The following is a 26,073-nucleotide window of genomic DNA, read 5'->3' as shown; positions in this document are numbered from 1 at the left end:
GTAGGGGCTGAAGCAGAGGTAAATTAAGCGGGAAGGGATGGAAAGTTTTTCGACGGCCACGGCGACGTACGTAAATGAGTGAAAGCCTGAAAACGGTGCAAGAACAGTGCGCTGCTGGACGGAGGGGAGGGGGCAAGGAACCTGGAAAGAATATTAATTTCAACGGAGCTGACTGCACGCTTTAAAAACAAAGAATTCATTCGCGGCTTCTGCCACTGACGGCTGCCTACTCCCTTGGGTAGTTTCTTCATTATTCGCTCCCGACAAATAACGATTCATAACTATTTCAGCGGTAGATTCATTCTCGTCGTCGGAACAAGCAGCTAGAAATAATTAAAAAATTAGATATACGGGAAACGAACTATTCAACGGGGTCTTCTAGTTTAGAACCGTGAGAACATCGATTTTAATGAAAACATATACAAGCAGCAAGGTGGAGGAGGTGAGAGTCTACATAAAAAAAAAAAATAAATCGAAGAGAATATTTCGTCGCGTAAGACTTCGTTTTCGAGAAAAATGAGTTTGAAGGATCATTGTGCTCACGTGCCCTAATATTTACAGTAACAGGTAGGTTATGAACCAGTTGTTATTTTATATTTCGTCTCGTTTCTACAAAGCGATTTCATTTTACCCTCTATATAGTATAAATTCCTATGAAGTCTTGTGCGATTTCCAATTACTTAGCGACTTACGAGCACTTATTTATTCGACACACTTTGCGCTTTACGAATACTGCGTCTTATGTTTCGCACGAGGCATCGTAAAGTTGCGTTTATTTCTCTGTTTATCGAATTACATGCAGAAGAATCTCCTTTAATTTTCCTAAGTGTATTCAGAACGAATAAATAATATGAAAACCAGCTAGTATGCATGATCAACGTGACCTCATTTTCGAGTTCCGTACCAAGTTATGCAATACTATTCTTTGCGTGCGTATAAAACAGATTGGAATGTTCTCTTGTTTCAAAGACTCGCGGGTCTTGCGATCAGATTTACCAGTATAGAATTATGAATAAAGAGAGCAAACGACAGGCAAAAATGAAAACGATCTTTAAAAATTGACTGAGATCGACTCGATTCCCACACAAAGACGCCTCAAACTCGTAAATTCGAAAGGTACATCAATTTTCTGCATCGCCATTGATGCAGCTCAATTAACCACACTTTCGGAAACAATTCTACGTTCGCATATTATTATCATAATAATACGGAACGATGTAAACGTACGCACTGAATATATTTAAATTTCCGTGAAAATTAACGAAGCCCCCGACCCCCGCCCGGTACTAATATTCAGATTCACGTCCGGTATTGCAAATGAGTGTTAGTCCAGTTTAAATTGTTTTGAGGCCGGCCATTTCACCAGCACCCGAATTAATTCCACGGTCGTGAAGATGTACCTCGAACCCCTGCAGGAGATTGAATCCGCTGTGTACCAGAGAACGTGACGTTAACGAGGTACGGGGCAACTTGAAGAAGAACGATCGACTGAGGCGCAGGAACACCGTCCCGATCGACCAATATAATTTCACTTCTAATAACTTTGACATCGTCGTTCAGACTTACCTCGGCGAACTTTCATCGCGCGGCTTTTGTCCCTAAAATTGCCATCATCCGCGCACTATAACTTCGTCTACCTCCGATGCAAGAGGAATCATCGGAGCGATCTTCGTTTTATCCGTTAACCCTCATAAGCTCCTCAGAAATAGGCGCATAAAAGATCCTACTACAATAATTCACTCGTTTCTGCTCTACACTTCGAATCGACGATTTGAACACAACTAGCATGGTAAAATAAAAATTTTATTTGTAATAAATAGACTGCGAATTTTTATCCATTGGACTGTTCCATACGAAGGGATAGACCCAGGATCTATCTGGGAGAAATCCCAAATCTAAATTGTCATTCTTTGCCCAATAATTTCAACAAAATGGAAATAATACTTCGATATTCTTATCCCCTTAAGTAAGTGCATAAAATCCGCAATCTGGCGATTTGGTTAAAAAATTCCACGGTATCTCGGGCAGTGTACCGCGAGAATTACGAACGTGGAGGAACGCGGAACCCGGAAGGAGCGGAACGCAAATAAAGCGAGTGGGTGGTATTGTAAAAAGCGAGGGGCCGCCGGTGACCCGTGGGGACTTTCGATCGCTTAGAATTCGCGCTAACGAAAGCCCTAAACTTGTAAATTCTTCGCCGGTGGAAAGCTTTGAGCGTGTCCCGACTCTGTTTTTCCAAGGTTTCCCGGGTAACCGGTGGCGTGGGCAACGTAGAGCAATAAAAAAAGAAAAAAAAACTTGGAACCGGAAACGACGGGGTCCGCTTTCTTCGCGGCAAAAACACAGGAACCACGATAATGGTATAAATATTCATTAACAGTGTTTCGGTGTTGCCGGAGGGGCGCAACTAGGTGAAACAGACGCGGCGAAAATGAAAATAAGCGAAATGCGGCGCGGCGTTGCTTTGACGGCATCAAAAGAAGAAGCGAAATTGTTGAAGCCGCCGTGTCGCGCTGCTTTTACCTTATTTCGAAAAATAGAAGGACGTAGGAGACAGCAGGCTAAAGGGAATGCCGGGGAACGAGCAACCGTGTGTACGCCGCGGATGTTACGCCGTTGCGCGTTCATTTAGGATTCCAGAAGGGGAAATTATGCGTGCCCGTGTACCCCGGAGAACTTTCATATTTTTTTGCCCGCAACACCCGTTATTGTTTAATTTGCACGTTCCCATGTTCCCACAGGGTTTAGTCGGGAACGTGATTACAATTTGTCCGCGTCCCGTTTTCCCCTCGTTCTTCACGAGTACGCGCGTTAATTATCTAGAAAAAGGAGGACACCGGCGTTTAACGTCCGATACGGAATCGAGAGCAGATGTGCTCGAAAATGAAATTCGGCGAGAACGGGACCGGGACTCCGTTCGATTCACGAGCCAGTTCGAGAAATATTAAATCGACCCGAATGTAATCCGGCGAATCCAGCGCGACCGGAGTTTCTTCGGCCAATAGTGTGTTAAATTTGCCGTGAACGTTCCATTGTTCCAAACATTAATATCGCCGAAAGTTCCGTGTCCCGGCGATCCTTCGGCAAAGATTTTAATTAACGAACGAACATTGCCGTGATATACCGTGCGCGTGTACAAAATTTTCTGCGAAGAACGACCGTTATTATTTAGCGAACAAACGGAGAGGCGCGAAATCGGATGAGATCGAAGAACCGGTAATCGTTATGAGACGCGTTTTCTCTTTCGCGTATTCCTCTCCTTTATTAACGGTTCGATTATGGTTAATTGGCTCATGCTAAACTGGGTCGCGATCCCTGCTATCGCAATAACGGAACCGTGTAGAATGAAATTCGCGGCACAGCGATAAATACTCGACGGTTTAATTAATTGCGAGACCCGACGCGAAATTCTTGCCACGCGGCGCCATCGCGAACATCTTAATCGCGGTGTTAAATTGCGCGACGATGAGCTCGCCCGCCGGAATATTCGTTAGCGTTGTCGTCGATTCGCTAAACGCTTGCAATGAAACCCGTGTCTCGACGGATTTGTCGCGGCCGTCGTACCTCTGGCAATTGAACATCGTTTCTGGTTAGGCGACGTACATAACTGTTGCCCGTTTAATCAATTTTTCTCGGGTGATAACACAATATCTTTTTATCGGACGATAAAATACTTAGTATCTTACAAACAGAGATAAGCAAAATACACAGAAAAAGTATTTAAAATAATCGATGCTGTACGGTCAAACGGTGTCTCAACGTAAAGGCGAAAATCAAAATTTCCATAAAACCACTGCGTCTGCCGACGAAATATTATTACACGGCAAGGGCGATGAAGATGCTGAAGTGGACAAGAGGATCTTTTAAATTACTAAAAATATTTTTCTACGACAACTAGATTTTATGTCACAGTTTTAAATAACGAGGAAAAATATAGCTGACTAAAAATTTGTAGCTGACCACGGAAGAGTACAATCAAGTTTTAGTTTCGCTCGTAACACTGCCGAAACCGCCATTTGTCGAACTCTATTTAGCGGAAGAAAGCTGAAGAGACACGACGGTGGATATTTCATCGAATTGTTCTCGGTGTTGTGTTTTCAAAGTGATAAGAAAATCGTATTTCCCGCTAAAGCGTGCTTTAAGAGGATGCGTAGATTGATTTTGATGCTCGGTCAATGCGAAAGGAATCATTCGAGATTCCCCGCGTCGCGTCGCGTCGCGTCGCGTCGCGTCGTCGAGGAAAATAGTCGATCTTGCAAGAGTCGTTCGGATTTTAGTCCCCATTACCGTCTATCGGTTGTTTTCCCACGTAATCCGGTAAACGAGCAGACGAGCAGGGGCGTCTGCGAAAAGCTCGCGCGCGAAAAGAAGACGCGGGAACAGAGTTTGACAACCCCTTTTTCAGTGGCTAGGAGCCTGGATATGGGAGAGGAGATCGGCAGGGGGAAACCCGAAAGAAAACCAGGCGAACGTGACCGGCATAATGCAGACGCGAATTCTTCTAGACCGGGGGAACCTTTAGCGACGGCAAGCTGACGTAGACTACAACCTCGGAATAAATTTACAGCCACTTCCACTAGGTTAATGTTAATACTGCCACCGTCTCATCTCCTTCGACATTTCGCAATGATTCCCGATGGTGTTCACAAGATTCTTTTCACCAGCGTGACACAGGCCTTACAGTTCGTGGAGACTCCAAGGATTCCAGAAAGAGGTTTCGAAAAATCTTTCAATCTTTCGAATCTTGACGATACATGAAAAGCGTGTAATCGGAAGAATAGAGGCAAACGACTCGAATAGCTGCGACAATGGACGTCCAATTAATTCGACGGAATAGTTTTTTCCAGGAGTTTTAGTTTGATCGTAATGGCGTGGATCGGCGACAGGGGGGTAGCTCGTTGATGTAAGCATTCCGTAGAGGGGCGGAAGAGGAACGGCGGCATTGTAGTCGCGCGAGCGTTCGTCAGGGCGAGCGTGGAATAAGATCGTAAAGTCTCGGGCGTAAACCGTAAATGGTACGTGCCACGGTGGAATGAAGTTCGCCGTTGAATCGAAAGAGGAAGACCTGTTCTCGTCGTTGCCTCGAAGGATGCTCGATAGAAAGCGAGGGCGAACGTCGACGGAAGGGAAGAGGACAAGAGACGGCTCGTTCGATCTTCGCGAACCTCGCAGCACGCCGCACTAAACTTCCGATGAGAATTACCGGTCTCGAATCACACGCGTGCTTACTCGTTCCCCTCGATTCTTCCGTAGCACACCACGTTATCCTCCACCCTGTCTGCTTAGCCTTCGAAAACGCTATCGAATATTCGAAACGCCGCCCCGCGCCGCGCCGCGCCGCGCCGCCGTGTCAATCCTGTCGGCGCGAATACCGGCAAGAGGGATTAATCCCCGGATTCTCCGAGATCCTGGAATATAGGGACGTAAAATCGATGATGTGGTCATTAAATGAATCCACTCGGTGCTAACCCATGCCCCGACGAACAACCACCGGGCTAACTTTTACGCGGTCGATATTTACCGGATGAAACGCATTTTGCAAAAATGAAACGGATCCGCTGGCTTAGCCGGGATAAGTAAATACCCGATCCAGGGGAAATTTGTAGCGGCTGCTGACGCTTCCATCAACGAGTACTTTTCGTGTTTTCGAAAATAAAAATTCTGTTGACGGGTGGGAAAGTCCTTCCGTTGGTTTGCTTTGTTCTAATACGAACGAATACAATAGCGTCCGGTACCGGTAGCTCGTGGAGCACGGAACAGAAAATTTCTTAGTTGATAGAAATAAATTGACGAAGACGAGAAATATTGCTATCGAGCAAAGTAAATTTACAATTATATTACTGTTTTTCACGAGGTTTTGCAAATGAAAAACCACAATAGCCCCTGAATATTAGCACGTAAGAACGTGCAAGAAAATCGGTAAAACAGAACGGCCGACGCGTGTTCGCGTTTAAGGGACGCTGATAGGACGCGGTAATACGTCGTCAGGGCGACGGGAAAGCGGCGTCGTTGTCGTTTCCCGTTCGTTCGCGTCTACAGCAATTTTCGAAGCGCGCCCGCGGGGATTTTGCATGGAGATTTCTTGTATCGGTGCCGGCTCGCAAATTGGAAAGCCAAGCAGCCGAATTGCGGCGCACACGCGAACGGGGCCAACAAGACTGTTCGGGGATCTTGCATCGCGACGAGGAGATAACGAAAATTGGCTCTTCGGGAGCCACTTTGCCGCGACCGATTTCAGGTACGATCGGCCCCGTGATCTGTAGAGGAAATTAAAAGTTAACGTCGTTGAACAAAACGATCGCGGGCCTCCCGTATCACGGATCGATCGCGCGAGCTCCTCCGCACGGAACGAACGAAAATCAAGATAAAGCAGCGAGAAGGTTCGCCGATTACTCGTAGGCGCTTTCTCGGCAATTGATTCGAAATTTGGTGGAACTGCTCGCGAAAACACTGGAAACAAAAACGTCGATAAAATGGGCAAACGATAGGCATTATCTTTAGTTAGTCTTCTCCAACGGGAATTTGCTGATATCGATGATCAGCAGTTTCTTAACGAATTGTCTAAAAGTAATGGCAATTTCCTTCGTAATCCAAAAAATTATTTGGAATTATTTGGATTAAACGAAAATCGTCCAGTCTTGCTAGGTCAAGGTCGGTTAACTAGGCGAAATGGGGTTTGAGCGAATTAGTTTACAGGAATTATGTCGAGTTATGCCTGGACTGATTAATTCAGGTCAGATATGGATCAATTGGCTCGCGTTAGTTACGTTTGAAATAAGTTTGGTATGCAACTCCGTGGAACGCAGCGTCGAACGGTTAAACGTTTTCCCGTGCCTGTTCTTTCCAAAGGAATGATTTTCGAAGATTTTATACTTCTGACCCTCTTCGTACGTGACACCTACGAAGCTCTGGTGCCATTCGGAATATCCGATTTTTCGGAAACGTCATTTTTCACGGCAAGAAGAATTCCTCGGACACTAAGAGACGTACCGACACGGAACAAAGTCCCACGTCGGATTTTATCTTCCCCTGAAATAACCTGTACGGACCTGGCTTTCCCTAGTCCTCCGAGTGAGTTCGCGAAGATAAATGGCCCGGAATTGTTTGGTGCTTTTTAAAAGTCCAAACGAACGTGCAGAAAAAGGTAGAGAACACGACGCCAAGGGGTGAATAAACCGAGTGCACTTTGCACTCCGCTTTAATGATTGAAAATATTTTCTGGTCTTCATTAGTCTCGCAGGGCGCCAAGTTTTTCGGATATATTTCACGTGCGCGTTGCTCGCGAGATGAAAATAATTGCGTTCGTTCAGCGCGAGAAAATTACACTTTCTTGCGTTAAGACTGCATTCTCCGTTTGGGGTAAAGATACACGCGAGATGACGCGACGTGTTTATCGCGATTCAAATATTTATTTGCGAAATATCAGCGTCCACGCCTGATAATATGTATTATCTGTAGCGAAGCAACTTTTGACGTCCAGAAAATTTCAACGTTATAAAAGGAATATGTTTTATCTTTCATGAAGCTTCTTTGTCCGCATTAATTGCGAGATATACATAAGAGCTGCGCAGATATTCTTGTCTTTTCAGAATAATTCTAATCAGTTGAAAATGATACGATAAAGTATTTTCATATTCTCTAAATGGGTTTTATATTCGATCTATTAATTTCTTGTTTCCATTTTTATCAGCAATGACCATTCATCGACATCCAAAAACAGCACGTGTTTAGATAGTGAAGATGATCTACCCTCAATTCGGTTGTACGCGGTACGTAGGCGAACAGCAACGGCAAATTCCGAATTTGCACAGTTGAAGGACCGGCGGAGCTGCGAACCGAGAGCGCGCGTCGCGTTGTACAAAGTGCAACCTTTCTGCTGCACCCGATGCTCATCCGGTTGCAGTGTCGCACTATTTGCCAGTCGAAGTTGATGTACCTGCGGCAAAGCGTGTATTTGCACGCGCGCACGTGGTCCGTGCTGCGGGCGGTCTAATTCTAGAGCAAATATCTCCGACCGATTGGTCCGCGTAATGTTTCCTATTAACTGACAATTACGTTAATAGTTTCGCGTTCCGTAGGTAAAAGTCCGTGCGGCAGGGTGCGTCTTGACGAGCGATATTAACGTCGAAAACACGGCTCCCATCGTTAATAAATAATGATACCGAACGTTGAATTTATCGCGGTTGCCACACGCGTATTAACGAGGTATTAAATTATACATAATTAGGAAATTATTTCCACAAACCCATCCGCAATAATGAGCAAAGCAAACGCGATTTCTCATACAAATTTGAAATGTTCGCGTGCGCGCGCGCGCGTGTGTACAGATGACTAACATTATTTGGCGTGTGTTAATTAATACGCGCGAACGGTTATTAACACATCGAACGAAGGGGAAACAGGGATTCGCTGCAAGTATTTATTGTTACGATATTATCCTGACCCGGGAGTAGAACGACTAGCATTCCATCGAACGGAAAAACGCAATTATTCGTAATACCTACGTTGCTGACTATTAATATTCATTCCACGATTCCTGCGACGGTGACTATGTGTACTATCTATTCTAGCTGCGAGAGCGAGCTGGAACGGTCCGACAATTATTAGCAACGCGACTCATGTTAAAACAACAGAGATGTTGTCAAGACATATCACGCAGGAAACCAATTTTGTTGTTTGTTAAAAACGACAGTCGAGCTTAGGTAGTCCACAGTCCAATCACTCTATGCCTTCTTTCGTACATCCAAACTACACGTCGAAGAATTACTGAAAAGAAAATAACGCTCTTCTCTCAATTCTCACCTTCAATAAACGTCTAAAGTGAGCATACGTTCTGTGAGCAACGATTATCACACCTCCCAAGGCAAAATGTAACTAAAAAAACAGCTAAGGCAAGAGCTGAAATCTTATGTGAAAGTCTCAGTCCTTCCACTACGTAGTATTTAAAACTTGCAGCGTTACATTTGCGTTCTCCCGCTGCAACTCGAAATTTCGAGCCTCCTCTCGGCGGATTTAACTATACCTCGGCCGGCGCACATTCTCTAGAATTATACGCGTCGCTTAAACACACGTTGTATTATACTTTTTCCCGTGTCTATCATTTCCATTCTGACTTTTTACGCGTAACAGCATTTCCCACTTACGAGACGTTTACGTAAGTTGGACTTGCGATAGCTCGGATGATAAAACAGCAATAGCTCTCCCTTCCCTTGGCTCAGTTAGGTAGAAGACAAAGCTTGATGGCTTTTGCCGATCACCTCTCTGTAGCCTTGGGTATCAGTTTCATCGAGCTGTAGATCTGTGTTCGTGTTGCTCTGCGATTCGAATAATTACTTTATTCAATTCAATGAAATTATTTTTCTTTTACTTCCGCCGTTTATCACATGCGACCTAGGCCTCGGGCCACGGCCTTGCCCTAGGGCCTCGTGGGCCCTATGTTTTAAGCAAGAAATCAAATTAATTTAAGAGTCATATTTTAGTAATGAAATATAAAAGCTGGGGGTGGGGAAGCACATTACCACCCCTTCCTCTTGATCTGTAACGGGTACGATAGAATTGTAAAAGGGCAGGGACGAATGTTCGCAGCAGGATACACGGTGACATTCGTTTCCTTCCATTTAACTGCGCCCAAAGGGCCTATGCGTGGCCTTCGAGGGGTCGGATAGCCGATTCGTGATCCACCGCCAACAACTAATCTCACCAATTTGAGTGGACAGACACACGGACGCACCCGCGGCATGCCGTGTGATTTATATGACGCGACCCGTTATAATGCCGGTCGACCATAATGCAATTCCAGGGGCTGGATGCGCAGGAAGTGACATGAAGAGGATACGGCCACGTGGTAACCGCTGTACGCGATTCGCCAACGACCTCTTACCGTCGGTGCACGCTGTATTGTACCCTACCGCTGCCCCATGCACCGTTCAAATTGCCAATAGAAGAAGCAGAAACTTTTAATAAACCGCCACCGTGTCGTGGGAACATTTCATTCCGCGCCGAATAATTCGATTGGCATTGGGAAAAGGAAATGGAAAGGGAAAGGGAAATTAGGGATCGAAATAAACAGTTTCTTCGTTAGAAAGTTTTGCTCGAAGTTGTACGTATCGTTTGGGAAAATATTTATTCTATTGGAATTTTTGTGGCAGAAATGTTGCCCGTAGGAATAGACTGTGGATTTGAAGAAAATAAAACTTGTACAAAACGGAAGAAATTTCATTCTTTCGTCAATGAGAGTGAAATGGGTGTACCAAAGATATGTAAATAAATTTTTGAAAAGTTTAAACTATGTTCGCATTCGTTCACATAGGGCAAAAATCCAACCCTTACATGGTCTCCATCCGCGGCCAATTAGCACAGCACTGTTACGAATAACTGTTAATCTGGCAACGAACAGAACCGCGATAACGATAAGGAGTATTATACGAGCCGGAGTAACAAACGTGTAGCGGTATGACGGGGGTGTGGCGTTGCCGGGAATATAATAAAATTAGGATTTCGATGAGCTGGTGTAACGCGAAACAGGGGATACATTTTCTCGGGGGAGCGGGCCTGGCGCGCGGAACACACCAAATTTCGAAATTCGCTCGGGGAATAAAATCGCGGAGTGGATCGCGAAACTCCCGTAAATGAATCACCACTGATAAAACCGGCTTATAATTCGAACGAAAGTTTTTGAATTATTTGATCACGTACCGGGGTCCGGCCACGCGAATAAATCCCGGCCGGCTAATTATAAAGAGCCGGTAATAAACTGAGCATAAATTTCCTTACAAATTGATCCGGTTCCCCGGGATCTAAAGTATGTTAAAGGGGTTGAAAAAGAGGATGAATGGCCCGTTTCAGAGGTGGGGAAGGCCGAGGGCTCCGGAACGAGAAAGATAATCGACAACGGTCGGGGTTATCCGGAGAAGTTACAAGAACCGGAGACCCGAGTTTACTCGATTTGGCAAGTCCGGTATTCGCTCGCGTTACCCCGAACCTCTTTAATCCTCCTCGCTCCTCCCTTCATTTCGCCCGGTACAATCTACCGGTATGCACCATCTTCCTTGAATTTCAAACGAATCCTGCAAATCGAATGACGCCCACCATGAATCTTTTCGCTCGAATGCCATGGGACCGAATCCGGCTGACGAGGATTTTCAGTGGGGGACATTCAACCTTCGAATACAGCTGTCCCGGAAAACAAAACCGGAGATCGGAAAAGTTATGCCACTTCTCAACAGGTTTGAGCGCATTTATTTGAAACAAGATAACGAAGAATCGTTTGAAATACTTTGATATAATCCTATTTTACAAATTGCATCGAAAATTTTGTTCCACTTGGCACTTGAAAATTTTTTTATTTTAACAAAATAATAAATAACTTTATCGAAAGAAAAGGTTAAAGTCAACATATTATTTCTCGTGTAGACAAAAGTACTAAAAACGTGAATTGCACGAATACGCCGTTGTTTCGATCGATCAATGCTAATAGCTATTTTTAATCCGCCACGATTAAGCGACTGGAAACGGGTGGACGTAACGACCAGTGTTAAATAAATAGGACGCAGTGAGTTGGACAAATGAAATTAAACGATCCCGAAGTTTAGATTCGTTTGATTCGTTTCAGTTTGAAATTTGCGGTCTCGGGGCACAATGAAACCTGCTAATACGTCTGAGCAACTTGAAAAACGGGTCGCTCGTCCGCGCTCGCGTACTGTTTTTCGCGTAAGCAACTTCGTCTTTGTCGCGGTTCCCAAGCATAATATGATAAATTTAAAGTTCCCTTTTGTTGCATTCTCCGGCCCGCGCAATTCGCTACGCTCCCGCTTACGTCCTCCGCGAAATTAATTTTGTACATTCGTGCCAAACGTTTTCCATGGTACAAGCTTTCAGGATCCTTGCTTTGCGCGCATTCTTGCCTGAATTTTTCCTGGCGGATTTTTACTCGGTTTTTTTCTCCTGTTAAATCCGGGCCAACGATAATTGGCCGGTTTTGCGACGTCGACCGAGCAGAACGGCTACAGTCGGTGACAAAAATATGCTCGAACTTGCCGAATTTCGAACAGTTGAAAGAAAGAAGCAAAGACGTTAGACCTTTTACAAGTATTCCGAAAATAGGGATGTTCTTAAAACGAGTCGAAATGCGTGAAATTTTTTTAATTTCTTCAGGAAGAGGATCCGTGAGCGGTGAATCTCAAAATTCCATTAACCGTAACAACAGCAGCATATTCGAGGAATAAAAGCTGATTACAGGGGGAAGTATTATTGTTTGTCTCCCGCAGGGAACGTTCTCCGCAGCGATCATTAACGCTAACGTCTCAAGTACAAATAATTATCCACTACGTCCGCTTGCACGTGAACACGTAATTCACAAGACGAACCCTTCCACTACGCGGGAACTGTAATTATACTCGGGCGAACTCGAAGTGGCACTGCAGCGGAGAGATCACCGAGCTTCTAAATCAATGAAAATCCTTAGAGATCGTTCCTTACCGGCTGAACCTAATTTCACGACGTCAATCCTCGACATCGACAACTTACTTCTTAATCGGCAAATTCCTTTGCTCGCTGTACTTCAAAGTTCATCGAATCCTCGATATATTTCGCCGACGAATATCATTGAATTTCTTCATCCGTTGATTGCGCGTTGTATTGACAGGTAATTATTAGACTGATGGTATTGATCAGTGTTTAGCCGATAATGATCGACCAGCGAGTAACAACGCTGTTGGGCTCCGTTTAACCCCCGAGAGGTCGGATAATCACCATTGACTGGATCTCGCTGACTATTGTAAGACCAGCGCTGGCTGACTAGTAACGACTAATTAATAGCAATCAACGCTGCCCGTTAGTCGGCTGTAGTATCTATTTGCAATTCGAATCCCCCGAAAGAAAAAAAAAAAAACACGGCAATTCCCCAAAACTGGAGTGGATCGTGTACAGTTGGAGCGTGGCTAATTGTGAGACTAATGGAATAAACGCCTTTAGATTTCCCGGGGGAAAGCAAGCGCCAGCGATATTTAACCGTGAGTTTGTTCGAACTGATCGGACAACGAACATTTTGCGACAATTCGACGGGACTGTAATGCGCCAACACGTTGATGAAAACGCAGGACGTAATGGCGTAAAGCACGAATACAAAAGCCGCTGTCGATTTTAATCGTCGAAGCAGTTTCGATTGCAAACAAAAGAACACGCTGCTCTCTCTCTCTCTCTCTCTCTCTCTCTCTCTTTTTGTGTCTGTGTGTTAACGGTTGTGTTTTCTACTTACATGTCTCGTGTCAGCCGCAAGAAGGGGCGTGTGTGCCTGCAACAATGAGTGCCCAGAAAATTAGACCGGAGGTTCCCGCCGAAATGCTGCTTTTGCTTTCTACGGAGCCTCATGCTTCATCAAAAACTCCGCTAAACGTTTTCGCGAGGACGCGAACTCCTCGGGAAAAATCATGCTGGCATGCGATGACATGTATGAGATGCAGGGGCATGCAGGGGAACACGAAATAGCTGCCTCAAGGTCTAAATCGCGCGAGACTTCCTGAAGATTCCCGCAGACCAACCAAGAATTACTTCCGTGTTGGATTCTTTGCAATTTTCAAGACGCAAACGTGGCAATGTCGGAACGGTAAAAAGTACTATTACCGGTTGTTTATTGGTAGGCTGTGGTTCTTTATGCGCGACAAATGATTTTCAACGCTGTTATCGAATAATTTCACGAGAATATTTCACCTGTCGACCTGAGATATTAAAAAGTGGATTCCTTGCTCGCTTCTTCCCGAAACGCCCCTGTTACGAGGCAACCGACCTGATGGATTCGCCTAAAATATTTCATTGCCTAACCCGGGAACAAATGATCGCCATGATGGAGCAGACTTCCATCATTCCGGGGAAGTACGATAAAATGGAATTGCCAGGCTCGTTATCGCCGCGAGGAAAAGAAAGGGAAAAGCCGCAGTTGCAGGTACTCAGCCGAATGATCGAAATGAATCACCAGCATCGCATTTCCATGGGTTCTGCCCCGGATCTTATTCTCGTCCTATTCCGCCCTGTTTCAGTGTAGGGCCGATTCTAATCGAAATTTATTGAAACTTGAATCGATTCGGTGCGTACGTGCCAGGGACTGCGGATCCTCTGGGGGCTATTACGCGAAAGGGAAATTTACCGTGTCTGTATTCATGGTATCCAATTTGAACCTCGTAATGTTAATATATGTATTGTTCCTGGAACCTCTGTACCTCAAACCAGCTTTGTTACAGGATCATAAAAACACACATACGGAGAAAACGTCAAGTATTTCTCGTCGAGACGCGCAGGATTGTATAGTAAAAAATGAAAAATTTCTGGATTGCCAAGGTGAAGTTTAACCCGAAATCGAGTTTAATTCTTCATAGCTTTTATCTTATGATTATATCTTCAGCTTAAAAGTGTCGAGTTGGTTACCGTTTCACCGGTGTGCGATATAGGAACAATTTCTCCTGAAAAGGGGACGTTAAACGAATTCAAGGATTCCCAATGTAATAAAACCCATCGATCGCACGGCCACGCGCGTCACCGGGTTCTCAAGGAATCAGACGGTCCGTTAAAGTCGTGTAGACAGAAAGTTCGTCGAGATAATGGACTCGGCCGGCATGGCATATCGATTACGTATCATCCTCCGCGGCTGAACGAAAGCAGACTCTTTCGGAGCAGCGAACCGCAGAGTCTCGGAACTCGATCATAACGATAAATAAGAGCACAACGAAATAACAATAGAGTAAAGATAGCAGACAGGTAATTTCCTCCGTATTTCTTACTTTGTACGTCGAGAACAATGAAAAACGTCTTGCGGCGGGTGCAACGTGACGGGAGAAAGGTGGCCTATCGCTCTCCGCCGTTCCGTTCGCCGCCCTCATCTTCTTTCCCGTCTAGACAGAGAGAAGGAGAGAAGGAGAGAATGAGAGAAAGAGAGAAAGAGAGAAAGACTGGGACGAGAAGGCAAGAAGGCTTCTCCAATTCCACCGAGGGAATAATTTCTGGAAACAGAGTGAAGCGACTTTCGACGGCTCCGAAGTGGCTGATCTTAAAAAGAATCGGAAAGCCGGCCTGGAGAGGCTCATTCAACAAGTACGTCCCCGTAGGAGAGACGGCGCCCGCGATAATGCAGTTACTTGACGATGGAATCCTGACAATTTTGTTATTCATGGAGCCGCCAGACGATGTCGGAATTTACGCCGGGTTTTCGTGACGTTCGAGCGAACGATACCGGACCAGTGAAATATTGATCTTCGGAAGAATTGGCTTTAGACCAGTGCTGCAGAACGTACGCTCCGAGAGGACCGCTCTCACTCACGCCAACATCGATTTCCCGTCTCCGGCTCCCTAATTCTGTTCTTAGAAATTATGACGCCCCTGGTTTGCGGATGCCATTATTCGTTAACATCCCAGAAGCAATACTTCTAGGGAAGATACGTCTGATAAAGCGGAACGGTGTGGCGACCTTCCATAATAACCGCGAGAAGATCAATACAAATAATTCTGTATATACGTCGTCAAGGCCTGGACGATAAACGTCGCGGAATTATCCCCACTACCGCAGTGTGTACCACGAAGCTCGATAAATGCACGAGTCCAGTGACGAGAAATATTAACTTTGGATCGTACTGCGAACGGTGCTTGAAAGCCACTCGATAAATTAATTAAAATGATTACGTTCTTGAATGGCAAGGTAAGCAACCGGCGCGAAGTAGAATAGACGATACAGAAACCCGAAGAAGTAGTAAAAAGTAAAGATTGTCTTAAGAGGAAGACGTGGTTCTTAAACAAACTGAAAGTAGTATAATGGAGATCGTAACGCTGAAGGGATCCATTCTCGAGGAAGGAAAGTCGATAACTCGGCTACTTTACGACAAAATCTGTTCGTTCTTGTTATTCATAGAGCTGCCAGGCGAAATATGAATTGACGCACTTCAACGCGCATAAGCCGGAACGTGCGTGCATACAGAGGGATATGCAAAGACGCACGCGCACACGTACGGGTGAAACTGAATATGGAAGAGCGTGCTCGAGTCATGTTGCCGGGTAATATAGTATATATTATTCCCCTCATATTCGCAGCGAAACGTTCAAACGCGGGCCAAAACTAACTCGGCGCATGCAGGCGGCGGTGAATTAAACGGTGAAATTGCGTTTCGCGCTTGCAAAATATTTTTTCAATAGAGCCTGGTTTCACCGTGAATTAATCAGATCTCGGACAAATTTATTTTGGCGGACGGATAAATTATTAGAAATGGTAGGCAACGGCAAGCGTGTTTTGGAAAGACTCGTTTAGATTTGCTCGGGAACGTCCATCTCTCGCGAAACACTGTCGAAATGTAATATTAAAATTTACTTTGGTCGCGAGCATTCCGATTCGAATGTACGCGTAGCGATACGGAAAGGGGTAAAGCGCGAAACGGGAGAGCCAGTGTTTCGCAAACACCGCTTGTAAACAATTCGGCGCTCCGTCCATTTGCCTTTCCGCGTGCGATTTATACGATGATTCTATTGACTGTTCGAGCGGCTCTCTACGCGATACCTCGTATCACCTTGGCGAAATTCAATCTTCGGCTTTCCCCGTGGGAAAAGAGCAACGTTCCATCCATGAAATACGATGGCTCGTATGCCGAGCAAAATAAAATAACGCACAACGAAACGAGCATCGATAATGTTTCTATTACAGGAGTATAACCAGATCGAGGCGACGCTGCAACGAGCAATGGTATTTATTACACCGTGAGTCTCCACGCAGATTTTCAATTATATATACAATTTTATGTAAAATGATGAAACCTAGCTAATGGTCAAAATAAAACAAATTTCCTTAATGCATTTTAATGCAGACATTTCCTTGCATTCCGTAGTTTCGCTCGACAATGTATAAAGGTCTGTAGTATGATTTTGTTTTACACGTAGTCTGATTTTATTCGTGTATTTTGAAAGAGGGCAATGAGTCACATAAATATTTGACGAATGTTACGCGCTCCTGAATATTTCATGTATATTCTTACAAATGTTACGAAATATTTAAAAACGCTAAACAGTCAATGCATGATTTTATTCACAGTTAATTCTCTCAAATATAGAGAAGAACTCTGTTCTAAGAAGGACTATAAGTGTTCCGAAACAATTATTGCAATGATATTGTGCACATCTTTCCCACACATACCGAGACATTATTGCATTCGCTCCTTTTCGCCAGCAATTTAAAGGCACACTGGGTAATCACGTCGCGTTTACCGATACTAAGTTCGATTTGTCTCCATTAGACTGTTTTTCTTGAGGATTCAGTCTAAACGTTGCGATGGGTTGGCTATCACGGTGGCTCGGAAAGCGAAAGGGGAGAAGCGGACAGGGGACAGGGGGCAGGGGCAGGGGCAGGGGGAAAATAGTTAGTCTCGAGAAGCTCTTTCGAGAGGGCATCGTTGCACTCATTCGAGCCGAGCGGCGGGTAAAGATAGAGAAGAGCAACGCGTCGGTGAAAGGGGGGTGGGAAACAGAAAAAGATGGAGCAGGTCTGAATGGCAATTAATTACGAGGGAACGTTCGGCGTCGCCGGAAGCTCTCGATTCGCGATGCGCGGTGGAATATGAAATTCAATTAGCTTGTACGTGAGCCCGCTACCGGCTCGGTATCTTCCAGAGAATTAAAGGCTCCGCCCGCAAGCTTCTTCCTCGCTTTTTCGAAAAAACTTTTTGCTTTCCCGCCGCGGGACTTTCGCCGAAGTGAGTTATACTTTATTATCTCCGGCCAGCTCGAGGAGACGGTTTTTGTTTTGCGGAATTACGCGAATTCCCTGTGTCGGGTTCTTGCGCGGCACCCACGCATAATACCCAGTAGCTACTGGGTTTCCTTTAGCGACCTTCTATTCGACTCTCGCATCGATTTACCGACCAGCAGTTTCGCATTAGACGAAACGTTCCACCTACACCTGCGTTTACGCAAAAATCGATTTCCTGGGTTCCCATATTCCCAGAAAACTGGTTACACAGATTTCCGAATTTACGAGGGCCAGCCAAGTATTGACCAAATCTTTTACTGTAAAATAGCATAGTTATCTAGTAATTTGTGAAATTCCGCCTATAATCCAAACAAGCAGCGAGTACAGGAGATTAAAAAGACTAACTAACTAAAAGACTCACAAAGCTATCGTGTCCTACTGAAAAGAGCCATTTGTTTTTTAGGAAGCGAGACCGTGGCATAAATAAGTAATTGACCATTTCGACAACTGCGGGACGCCTAGAGCCGTTTCGGGACGTAATGTCGCAAATTACACCTGGCCCGCGTTCAGGATCAACATTCGGAGAAGTTTCGTTTGAAGGAACGTTTCCTTTCATATTCCTCGTATACCGTGTTTTTTCCCGCCCGTCCAATGTACACATTCGACGATGAACGGTGGTACCAATCTATCGTCGACCGTGCTCTGCTCGTTTAAATGTTTGCCGAACCGTTTCGATCCCGTCAAAATCAAAGTTCGAAGTTTCCCGCCGATTTTTCCGAGAACCGACAAACAAAAACACTTTAAGTTGTACCGATCTGTTTTTCAATTTGACGCACGCTCGCTCGGACAGCGTCGCAAAAAATAATACAAACAGCGTTTCTCGAATCAGGAACCAAGGAGAAGAACTTCCGCACCGGTTCCAACATTTCTCGTCGACTTATTTCGCTGTTAGTATGCGCCAGATAAACATTGTCTCTTGCGTTACATGCATTATGCAAGAGATAAGTACAATTGAAGATTTCTCGACCGGTGGACTGTTCAAGTATTTATGGGAACGCCGCGAAACCGGTTCCAAAATTACACGGATACGCGAGTAGCTGTTGAAAAAAAGCGTATAATAACACACGGCCTGGGCTTTTTTGTGCAAATGTATGTGCGTACGGGTGAACGACATCCGTTAAGCTTCCAATCGATAAACACTGATCTGTATTTCCTTCGTTTCTTTTATTTCGTCTGGTGCAGGTGTTACGTTTCTGTTTATTTACAGAAAATCTTGACGAATGTATGTATGAACCGGGTGTCGCGGTCAACGTCCGTGACAAAAAATTTCATTTTCGAACGATTTGCAGGACACGAACGGAGAGAACAACAGCCGAGAATCGCAATTCGCTTAGGCGTAAACAGGCTTTCCCAGACGCGTACCGCTCGAGACTAGGGTAGTTTTCTTAGAAAACGGAATGATTCCGATTCGGTTACATTTACACATTTATGGAATATCGATTTTGAGCCCCTCGGAGGGACGAAACGGGGTCAAAGTATTCATATATTCGCCGAGGACTAGATCGCGCCGGAATCATCGAGTTGCATAGTGAATTTTCAATCGATCGGTTGACGACGAAAAAATAGAATGAGGTTAACATTATACGATAATTACGTGCAGCGAAATGCGGTTACATCGTGTACCGTGTGTACCGTGTGTACCTCCTGCATTCGTTTATGTGGTAAATGTAATTAATTACGACATGGACAGAATCTTCAATATAATAAATTCAATTAACAGTTATACGCAACATTGCCAGCGACCGAATTTGATACTGTGGCGCACGAAAGTGTTCGAACGCCCTTTAAGCATATATTTACCAAATGACGTACAAAACAGACTATGAAAAAATTGCAATTGGTAGGAATTACGTGAGAAAATAAAAAAGGCGCTTTAAAATAATAAAAACCTGAAAACCTGTCAATTCCTTCTCGAGTAACCGAAGGACGAGAAACGCTTGCGTACGATGGATTTGAAAATATTTTTTGGAAAGAAATATCTGGGAAAATAGGAAAGGAATCGCGATGCGATCAGCCGGTTGACGGAATCGAGTATCCGGGGCTCGGCGGGACCATAACTTCGGGAATGCACGGACGCCCGAAACCCTGAAATCTCGTCTAAAATGCGCGCTGACGTTTTCGTATTTACATAGAGGGGCTAAGAGAGATGTAAGCAAAATTGCCGGAGGTTTTGCGGAATCCCTTCTCCCGGCCACGTTTGCGGCAACTTTAAAACTCGGGAACAACTTCGGGGTAGGAGAGAGAAGGCACCGGAATAAAATATGATTCATCCTCCGTACCGGGAAAGGCACGTAGGTAAATCCTTGCCGAGGATTTGAAAAATGTCCGGATATAATTCTTCCACTCTTCTCGTGGCTCATCCCACCCCAGAAACCCACTCCGACTGACACGTAAACCTCCAGGTATTTTCGAGTACGAAAAGAACCAAAGGTTCTTCCCAGTTCCACCATAGAAAAATATGATATTAACACGTTTGCTAACACAGTCACAACCCCGCAATTTACTTCAAGACAGTCAAATTAATTTGAATTAATCATTCGATCAAACATTTTAGCACCGAAGATAGGCAGCGAAACAAACTGTATAATTAAGGTCTGAGGGTATAGGCTAGAATTTTTGCATAACGTTATGCGCGAATTGAAGCTTGAACGCAATTTTTCGGTTCCTTGAGATGAAGCTTTGAAAATGTTTTATTTGGACCGGGGCTCGGATCGCTTTGTTCCCGCGAAATTTTAAGAAGATTTGATATATCGTCGGCTTTGTCTCGGTTGTTTAAAAGGATTCGGGTCCTTTTCATGGACAAATAACGGCTCACAATGAACAACCGCTGAATCACGAAGGATTACAGCGTTCACCGGGTAACCAAAGGGGATGAATTTTTCCGAGGCTTCTTTATGAAATTTAATTACACATTATTCACAACGTGCCTTGTGGTACAAGAAAAAGGACACCGCCGCGCCGCTTTTCTTCTCTGATCTCCTTTTTCGCTTCCTCGCCGAGCGTACGGGGAACGTTTCAACTTCGAAATCCGATCAAAAGCTTTACGGACATTCGCGCAGGTGATGCGGAGACAGATTCGGGTAACCCCCTTTGCAAAGCCGTTTGAAAAAACTTACGATTTTCCGATGATTAATGCTCTTGATTGTGCGACAATATTAATTAGCCCATTGGAAATATCCTGTTAATTCGAAGAAAATGATTTGATTTTATGAATTGTGCACCCGGGTACAAGCGTGATCGGCGACAACGCAAATTACATTCATGTAGCATACTTACAGAATTTCAGAGGTACTTTCGAGGGAAATTCCTCGGTATCATTGTCCGATTTATGGCTGGTTTAGATCACATCTCGATAGAAGAATTTTTCGATCGATCGACCATGTTTCTACAGCATAATCGTATGTTCTAATAAAAACTTGATTTGCATTGTTAAGCAGCAGGAGCTTATACCTATTGTCGTAAGCTGTCCACAAGCTGCTCTCACGAAGCCGTTAATTTAGTTTCTCTCGAGATTATAATCGTCGATCGATACCCAAGGACAAAAATGCAACAGCTTACTGCCACTCGCGAGCCAAGTACAATTTTTCTTTCCACTGTTAATAATACTGTAATAGCAAACATTGCCAATCGATTGGAGATTTTGTCCTCGTGAAAACACGAATGAATGGGGTACTGGAAAAATGTTATCATTTGTGACAACGAACCTTGCCGGTGGAGCTCGACGAATTTAAACATTTCGACGTCATCTCCCAAAGCTGTATGGAAATTAGTTTTTTCTTCTAGAGAAGGTGCAGCAAGTTCATCTTCCCCTTCACTGGCTGACAAACAAGAGCGCCACGCTATTCCTGTTTGTCCCTAATCACGAAGCAACACTGTCCTTAACCAATCAAGGCAAAGACAACTTACTTTCGCACAACTGTCTTGCTCAAACTATACAACACTTCTGATTTTGTGGTACAGCCAGGAAGGGTATGATTCTGCAGTAAGTCGAAAATATGGAATAAAATTCGTTCAACAAAAAGCGGCCGTGTATTAGTGTATGCAAGAAGTAGAATATATAGACACACTGTCTTCAAGTTCGATTTTCTCGCAAACGGAACCTCGAACGACAAAATTTTCCTCCAAGTTTCCGACATACTTTAACATTCAAATTCACTGGTTTTCCCGTTGCACCAGATCGTACTCGTGTACGCATAGATTACTGAAATGAGATGATGAAACGAACGTTAACGGGAGCACTGTGTTCGAACGTTGCGTCGTTCGTCAACGTAATCGCGCGCGCCGGTTACAAGTTAAACGACCAACAGTGCATGAAGGATAATCTTCCGGGCAGGTTGACAGAATGAAACTGTAAAACATTCAGGCTGATCAACGGTACTTATCCTATGAATGATAAGCGACAAGCGGCTAGTACAATGCGACTGCCAGCGTAACATTGCGTGAACGAAGTGCGAGCGTAAATTGTGATCGTGTGGAGAGAGAGAGAGAGAGGGGGGGGGGGCAGTATCAATGAAAGTTTTAGATAACAAGGGAAAAAATGTGCCGATTATCGCGAATCGGTACAATCGCAACGGAACGGTCCGTAATCACGCGACCGGTGGCCGGAGATAAAATGGTCGTCGCCGTCTTATCGGGCCGTCTTTATCAGTGGCGGTGCTCTCGCGGCAGCAGACTGGAAGGGAATCGATCTCGGGAACGAAAGGTAGGAGGTTCAAGAACGATCTCGCGATCGTTGTCCATTATCGGCCGGTACGTAGCGTGTCTTCGGCGAAACGGAAGATGACTTAAATCGATTAGAATCCAGCCTGGCCACCCGTCGAGGGCCGAGCGCCCCTCGTAATTGCAAGTTGCTTTCAATCAGCGATAACGGAAACCATCGATGAAGAAATCATCTCGCCGGTGTTACTTTCAATCAGCGGGACCGGAAACCGCCGATGAAGGAATCACTTGAACGAACCCGAGCTCTCGTTTCCACCGGTGATTCCCGAGCAGGTGTAATCGTTCGTGCTTTAGCGGCTATTTCTAATCCATCAAGAACCACTATCTTCATATGAACGTGCGAATCCGATAATCGTATCGACAACGACCGATGCAAGGACTCCTTATTATATATAAATTCCCCTTTTTCTTCCGCGAAATTATTGGCTAAGGAAAAGCGTGCGGCAAAGGGTTGAACAAATTTCTCCCAGTTCGATAACAATGAATAATCCGGTCGTTCTGTGGGGAAGGGGAAATACACGGAATCGGTATGTTTTGTCTGAAAAATTTTGTCGCCGAGTGTACACGTAAACGACGACGCAAGGACAACGCGAACAATGGGCAGGATTCAGCGCGTGAAAAACGACGTCGTAATATTACCTAACCATTGTACTTATACGAGATAATAGTACATTTTTTTATTCGCGCGACGTTACCGCGCCGCGCGCTGCTGTTTTATATTCTTCGTCACGGCGTAAAAATACACCGCGCCGCCGCGCCGCGCCGTTTCCATACCAGAAGAGCTCGCACACAGCCGACAGAATATCGTAAACAGTCGATAGTTTCGTAGTCGAACGGGACACGCTCCACAATAATTCTCGGTCGGTTGAGCAGCGGGCAATGGGTTGGTTGTCTGCTACTTCGCTGACTCGAACAATATGCACGGAGGAGCAAAGCAAATGGCATCGGGTGCATTTGCTCGCATTAATTGCCAGTCGCGAAGCTTGCCGGTAAACAATAACGTTCCACGAGCAGCGCCGCGCGTCTGGAAACGGCACAAGTAGAAAAAGAACAACGCACGAAGGGAATCAGGAACGCGTGACGGCCATTTAATTAATTGTTTCGGCGAGAGATAATTATCGGACGATATCCAACAACCGTACGAAATACGAGAACGGACGTTTATCAATGAAATCCTGCCGCTTCTGGCGATTCGTTTACATAGTGCACGAAGGTGGGAATATTTCCATCAACGATCTCGTTAGCTGTACCAACAAGAACAACTGTTGTGCAGAAAATTTCCATGATACAGAGGGGAGTATATAATTGAAGTCCTTTCTATTTTTTTCTTTTCAAAATTCGATTCTGTATTTTAGTCTCCTCCAGCGCAAGAAAATTAATTTTTGATATGTGATAGCTTTAGATACGCGTTAATTCACGGATTCCACCTGCAGAAAGAACAATATATTCGAAGACGTTATTCGTTCCCTTTGTTACGTAAGGTGAAATCGGTGAACCTTATATTCCGCCGCGCCGGTACAAAGCGACTCTTATCTCCGTAAAGCCGCGAAACTCGGTCCTCGGAGGACCGTATTGAACATATACGGCTGAACAAGTTTGACGCGCCCTCCCACCCACGAGTAGCCTCCCGATACCGATAAAAGTTATTTTTCGAGAGTCGCGTGGACAAGGCAGCGGCGCGCGAATGCAAGGAGCTTTAAGTCCTGAGAAATGGCCTGGATGAGGGGAACAGCCACTAAGCCACCACGGTTCTTGGACCTTCCGTCTGGCATCGAAAGCCTCCCCCTTGCTCCCAGCAATCCCGGCCGTCCGTTCTCAGTCTGCGAGTTCCACCGTTAACATATTACCCAGCCTGGTTTACGCGAGTTGTTCTTCTTCGCGCGGCTCCCCTGCCCGAAAATACATTTCCCCGAGCAGAAACTTGGCCCTACTTGAACTTTTAGGAATTTAAGGGCGGATTAAGTACCTACTCGATGATCGCTTTTCGAGTCGTCGTCTTTGCATAGGACGGCGGCAACCCCCTCTGCTCGAATTTCTATAAATTCTACTACCGCGTTCGGATTACGCTTCGCTGCGGATCTTCCTGCAAAACAAATTTGCTTTAGTTCGGTCTACCGAACGGTCTCTCGGTTAAATGCTCAACGCCCCATTCGACGATCATTATATTTAATACTGCGTTTAGCTACTATCTAGCAGATTCTAGGGAGGTTAAAAAGTGCAATCGATTCGGTGATTTGCTTAATTATCCGAAACGAAAGAAATACAGCTAAATCGAAGAATTTAGATCGAGATAAGAACTCGCGTCCTAGACAGTTATTCTCTATTTGGTATCTCGGCTAATAGAGACTGCCTTGTCCCGGAACGACGTCAACTTCCAGATAGCCCGTCCTCTATCCGCTCTATCGCATCGTTAAAATCCCGAACGAAACTGCAAAAATTCCCCGGCAGAGACCGCTTGTACGTATCTGGAATAACCAGCCAATTCGCGGTAATCAAACCGGAAAACAGCCGCGAAGATACGATACCGCGCGAAGCGGTAACTTCGGCGAAGAAGACGATTACCGGCGGAGCAAGGTGGTCAGAAGTTTGAGCAGTTCGCAGCCGAGGCTATCGACACGAGGGTAAATCCGTACGAATGGATTCGTAGGTGTGCATGGCAGCCATTCTCGTTAAATTGGACCGGCTGAGAAATGGAGAGCAGCCAGTTCGAAGGGCGTTGGCGGTGTTGGAGGGTAACAGGAAGTCGAGGGAAGGCGATGCCTCGGTGGCCAGCACAGGGGGTGGGACAGGGTAGACACGGACAGCCGACAAATGGACGGCCGTTCGTATTCGCGGACGTATTTCACCGGACGGACACTGACCAGGCTGCTGCCTCGAAAGCCAATACCTACCGGGGGCCAGGCTTTGACCTTTTCCAACCGTCCTTCCGCATTCATTGTTCCGTGGCCGTCCACTTGTAACCTGCGACTTATCTCGGCGAGGCCCGCTTGTTGGGGCCACCAAGCCATTTTCGCCAGGTACGCCCGGATATTCGTCGGTCCATGGATCCAGCACGGTTCAGGAATTCGCTCAATTATGTCTCGCTGCTAGCGTATCCGAGCTGCCAGCCGGTGCGCGGTGATCACTTTGTTGTAACATCGGTGGTCGAACAGGTAAACGCACCAGGAATTCACCGATCCTTTCGTTCGTTCGTTCGATTCTCCATTAAACGACCGGCCATCCACGCCCGCTTTTAATAAAGCAACGCTCTGCAGCATAACCGGCTGTGTTAGCACGCGCATCGATAATGAGTCGCTCGTCCCGCGGCTGCGGAAACAAGCCAGCTCATGATCGCATTCGTTGCTAGACGACCAGAGCAAATCGACCGATAAAAAGAATAATCAATTAACCGGGACCGTCCCGATCAATCGACTTAACGAGGCTAGGGTTGCAATTAATGCGCCAAAGCGCATGCGGACATGTAATTTCTTCTCTCTTCGCGAGACGCACTCGGTGGGATGGTCGCTTCGTCCAGCTATGATGTCTTTGTTATTTTTCATCAGATGGACGGTGAAAATGTCTCTTTTATTCGTGGTCGTATG

General features: G+C 45.3%; 1 protein-coding gene across 21 annotated transcripts in view; it reads right to left on the bottom strand.

The window, feature by feature from the left end:
- The window catches only part of Dlg1 (MAGUK family member discs large 1), a 797,939-nt gene that overhangs the window by 131,444 nt on the left and 640,422 nt on the right, over window positions 1–26,073 (bottom strand). For 18 of the 21 annotated variants that reach the window (XM_076787382.1, XM_076787375.1, XM_076787389.1 and 15 more), the window contains one exon: window positions 13,256–13,291. The exons of the other annotated variants lie outside the window; for them this stretch is intronic. In XM_076787382.1, the coding sequence (XP_076643497.1) occupies window positions 13,256–13,291 (36 nt within the window). The remainder of the gene's footprint in view (window positions 1–13,255; window positions 13,292–26,073) is intronic. 21 annotated transcript variants of the gene reach the window in all.

This window comes from Halictus rubicundus, chromosome 4, assembly GCF_050948215.1.
Source record: "Halictus rubicundus isolate RS-2024b chromosome 4, iyHalRubi1_principal, whole genome shotgun sequence".
NCBI classification, from domain to species: domain Eukaryota; kingdom Metazoa; phylum Arthropoda; class Insecta; order Hymenoptera; family Halictidae; genus Halictus; species Halictus rubicundus.
The sequence above is the reverse complement of the archived record's forward strand: the minus strand, read 5'-3'. Positions and strand labels throughout refer to the sequence as shown.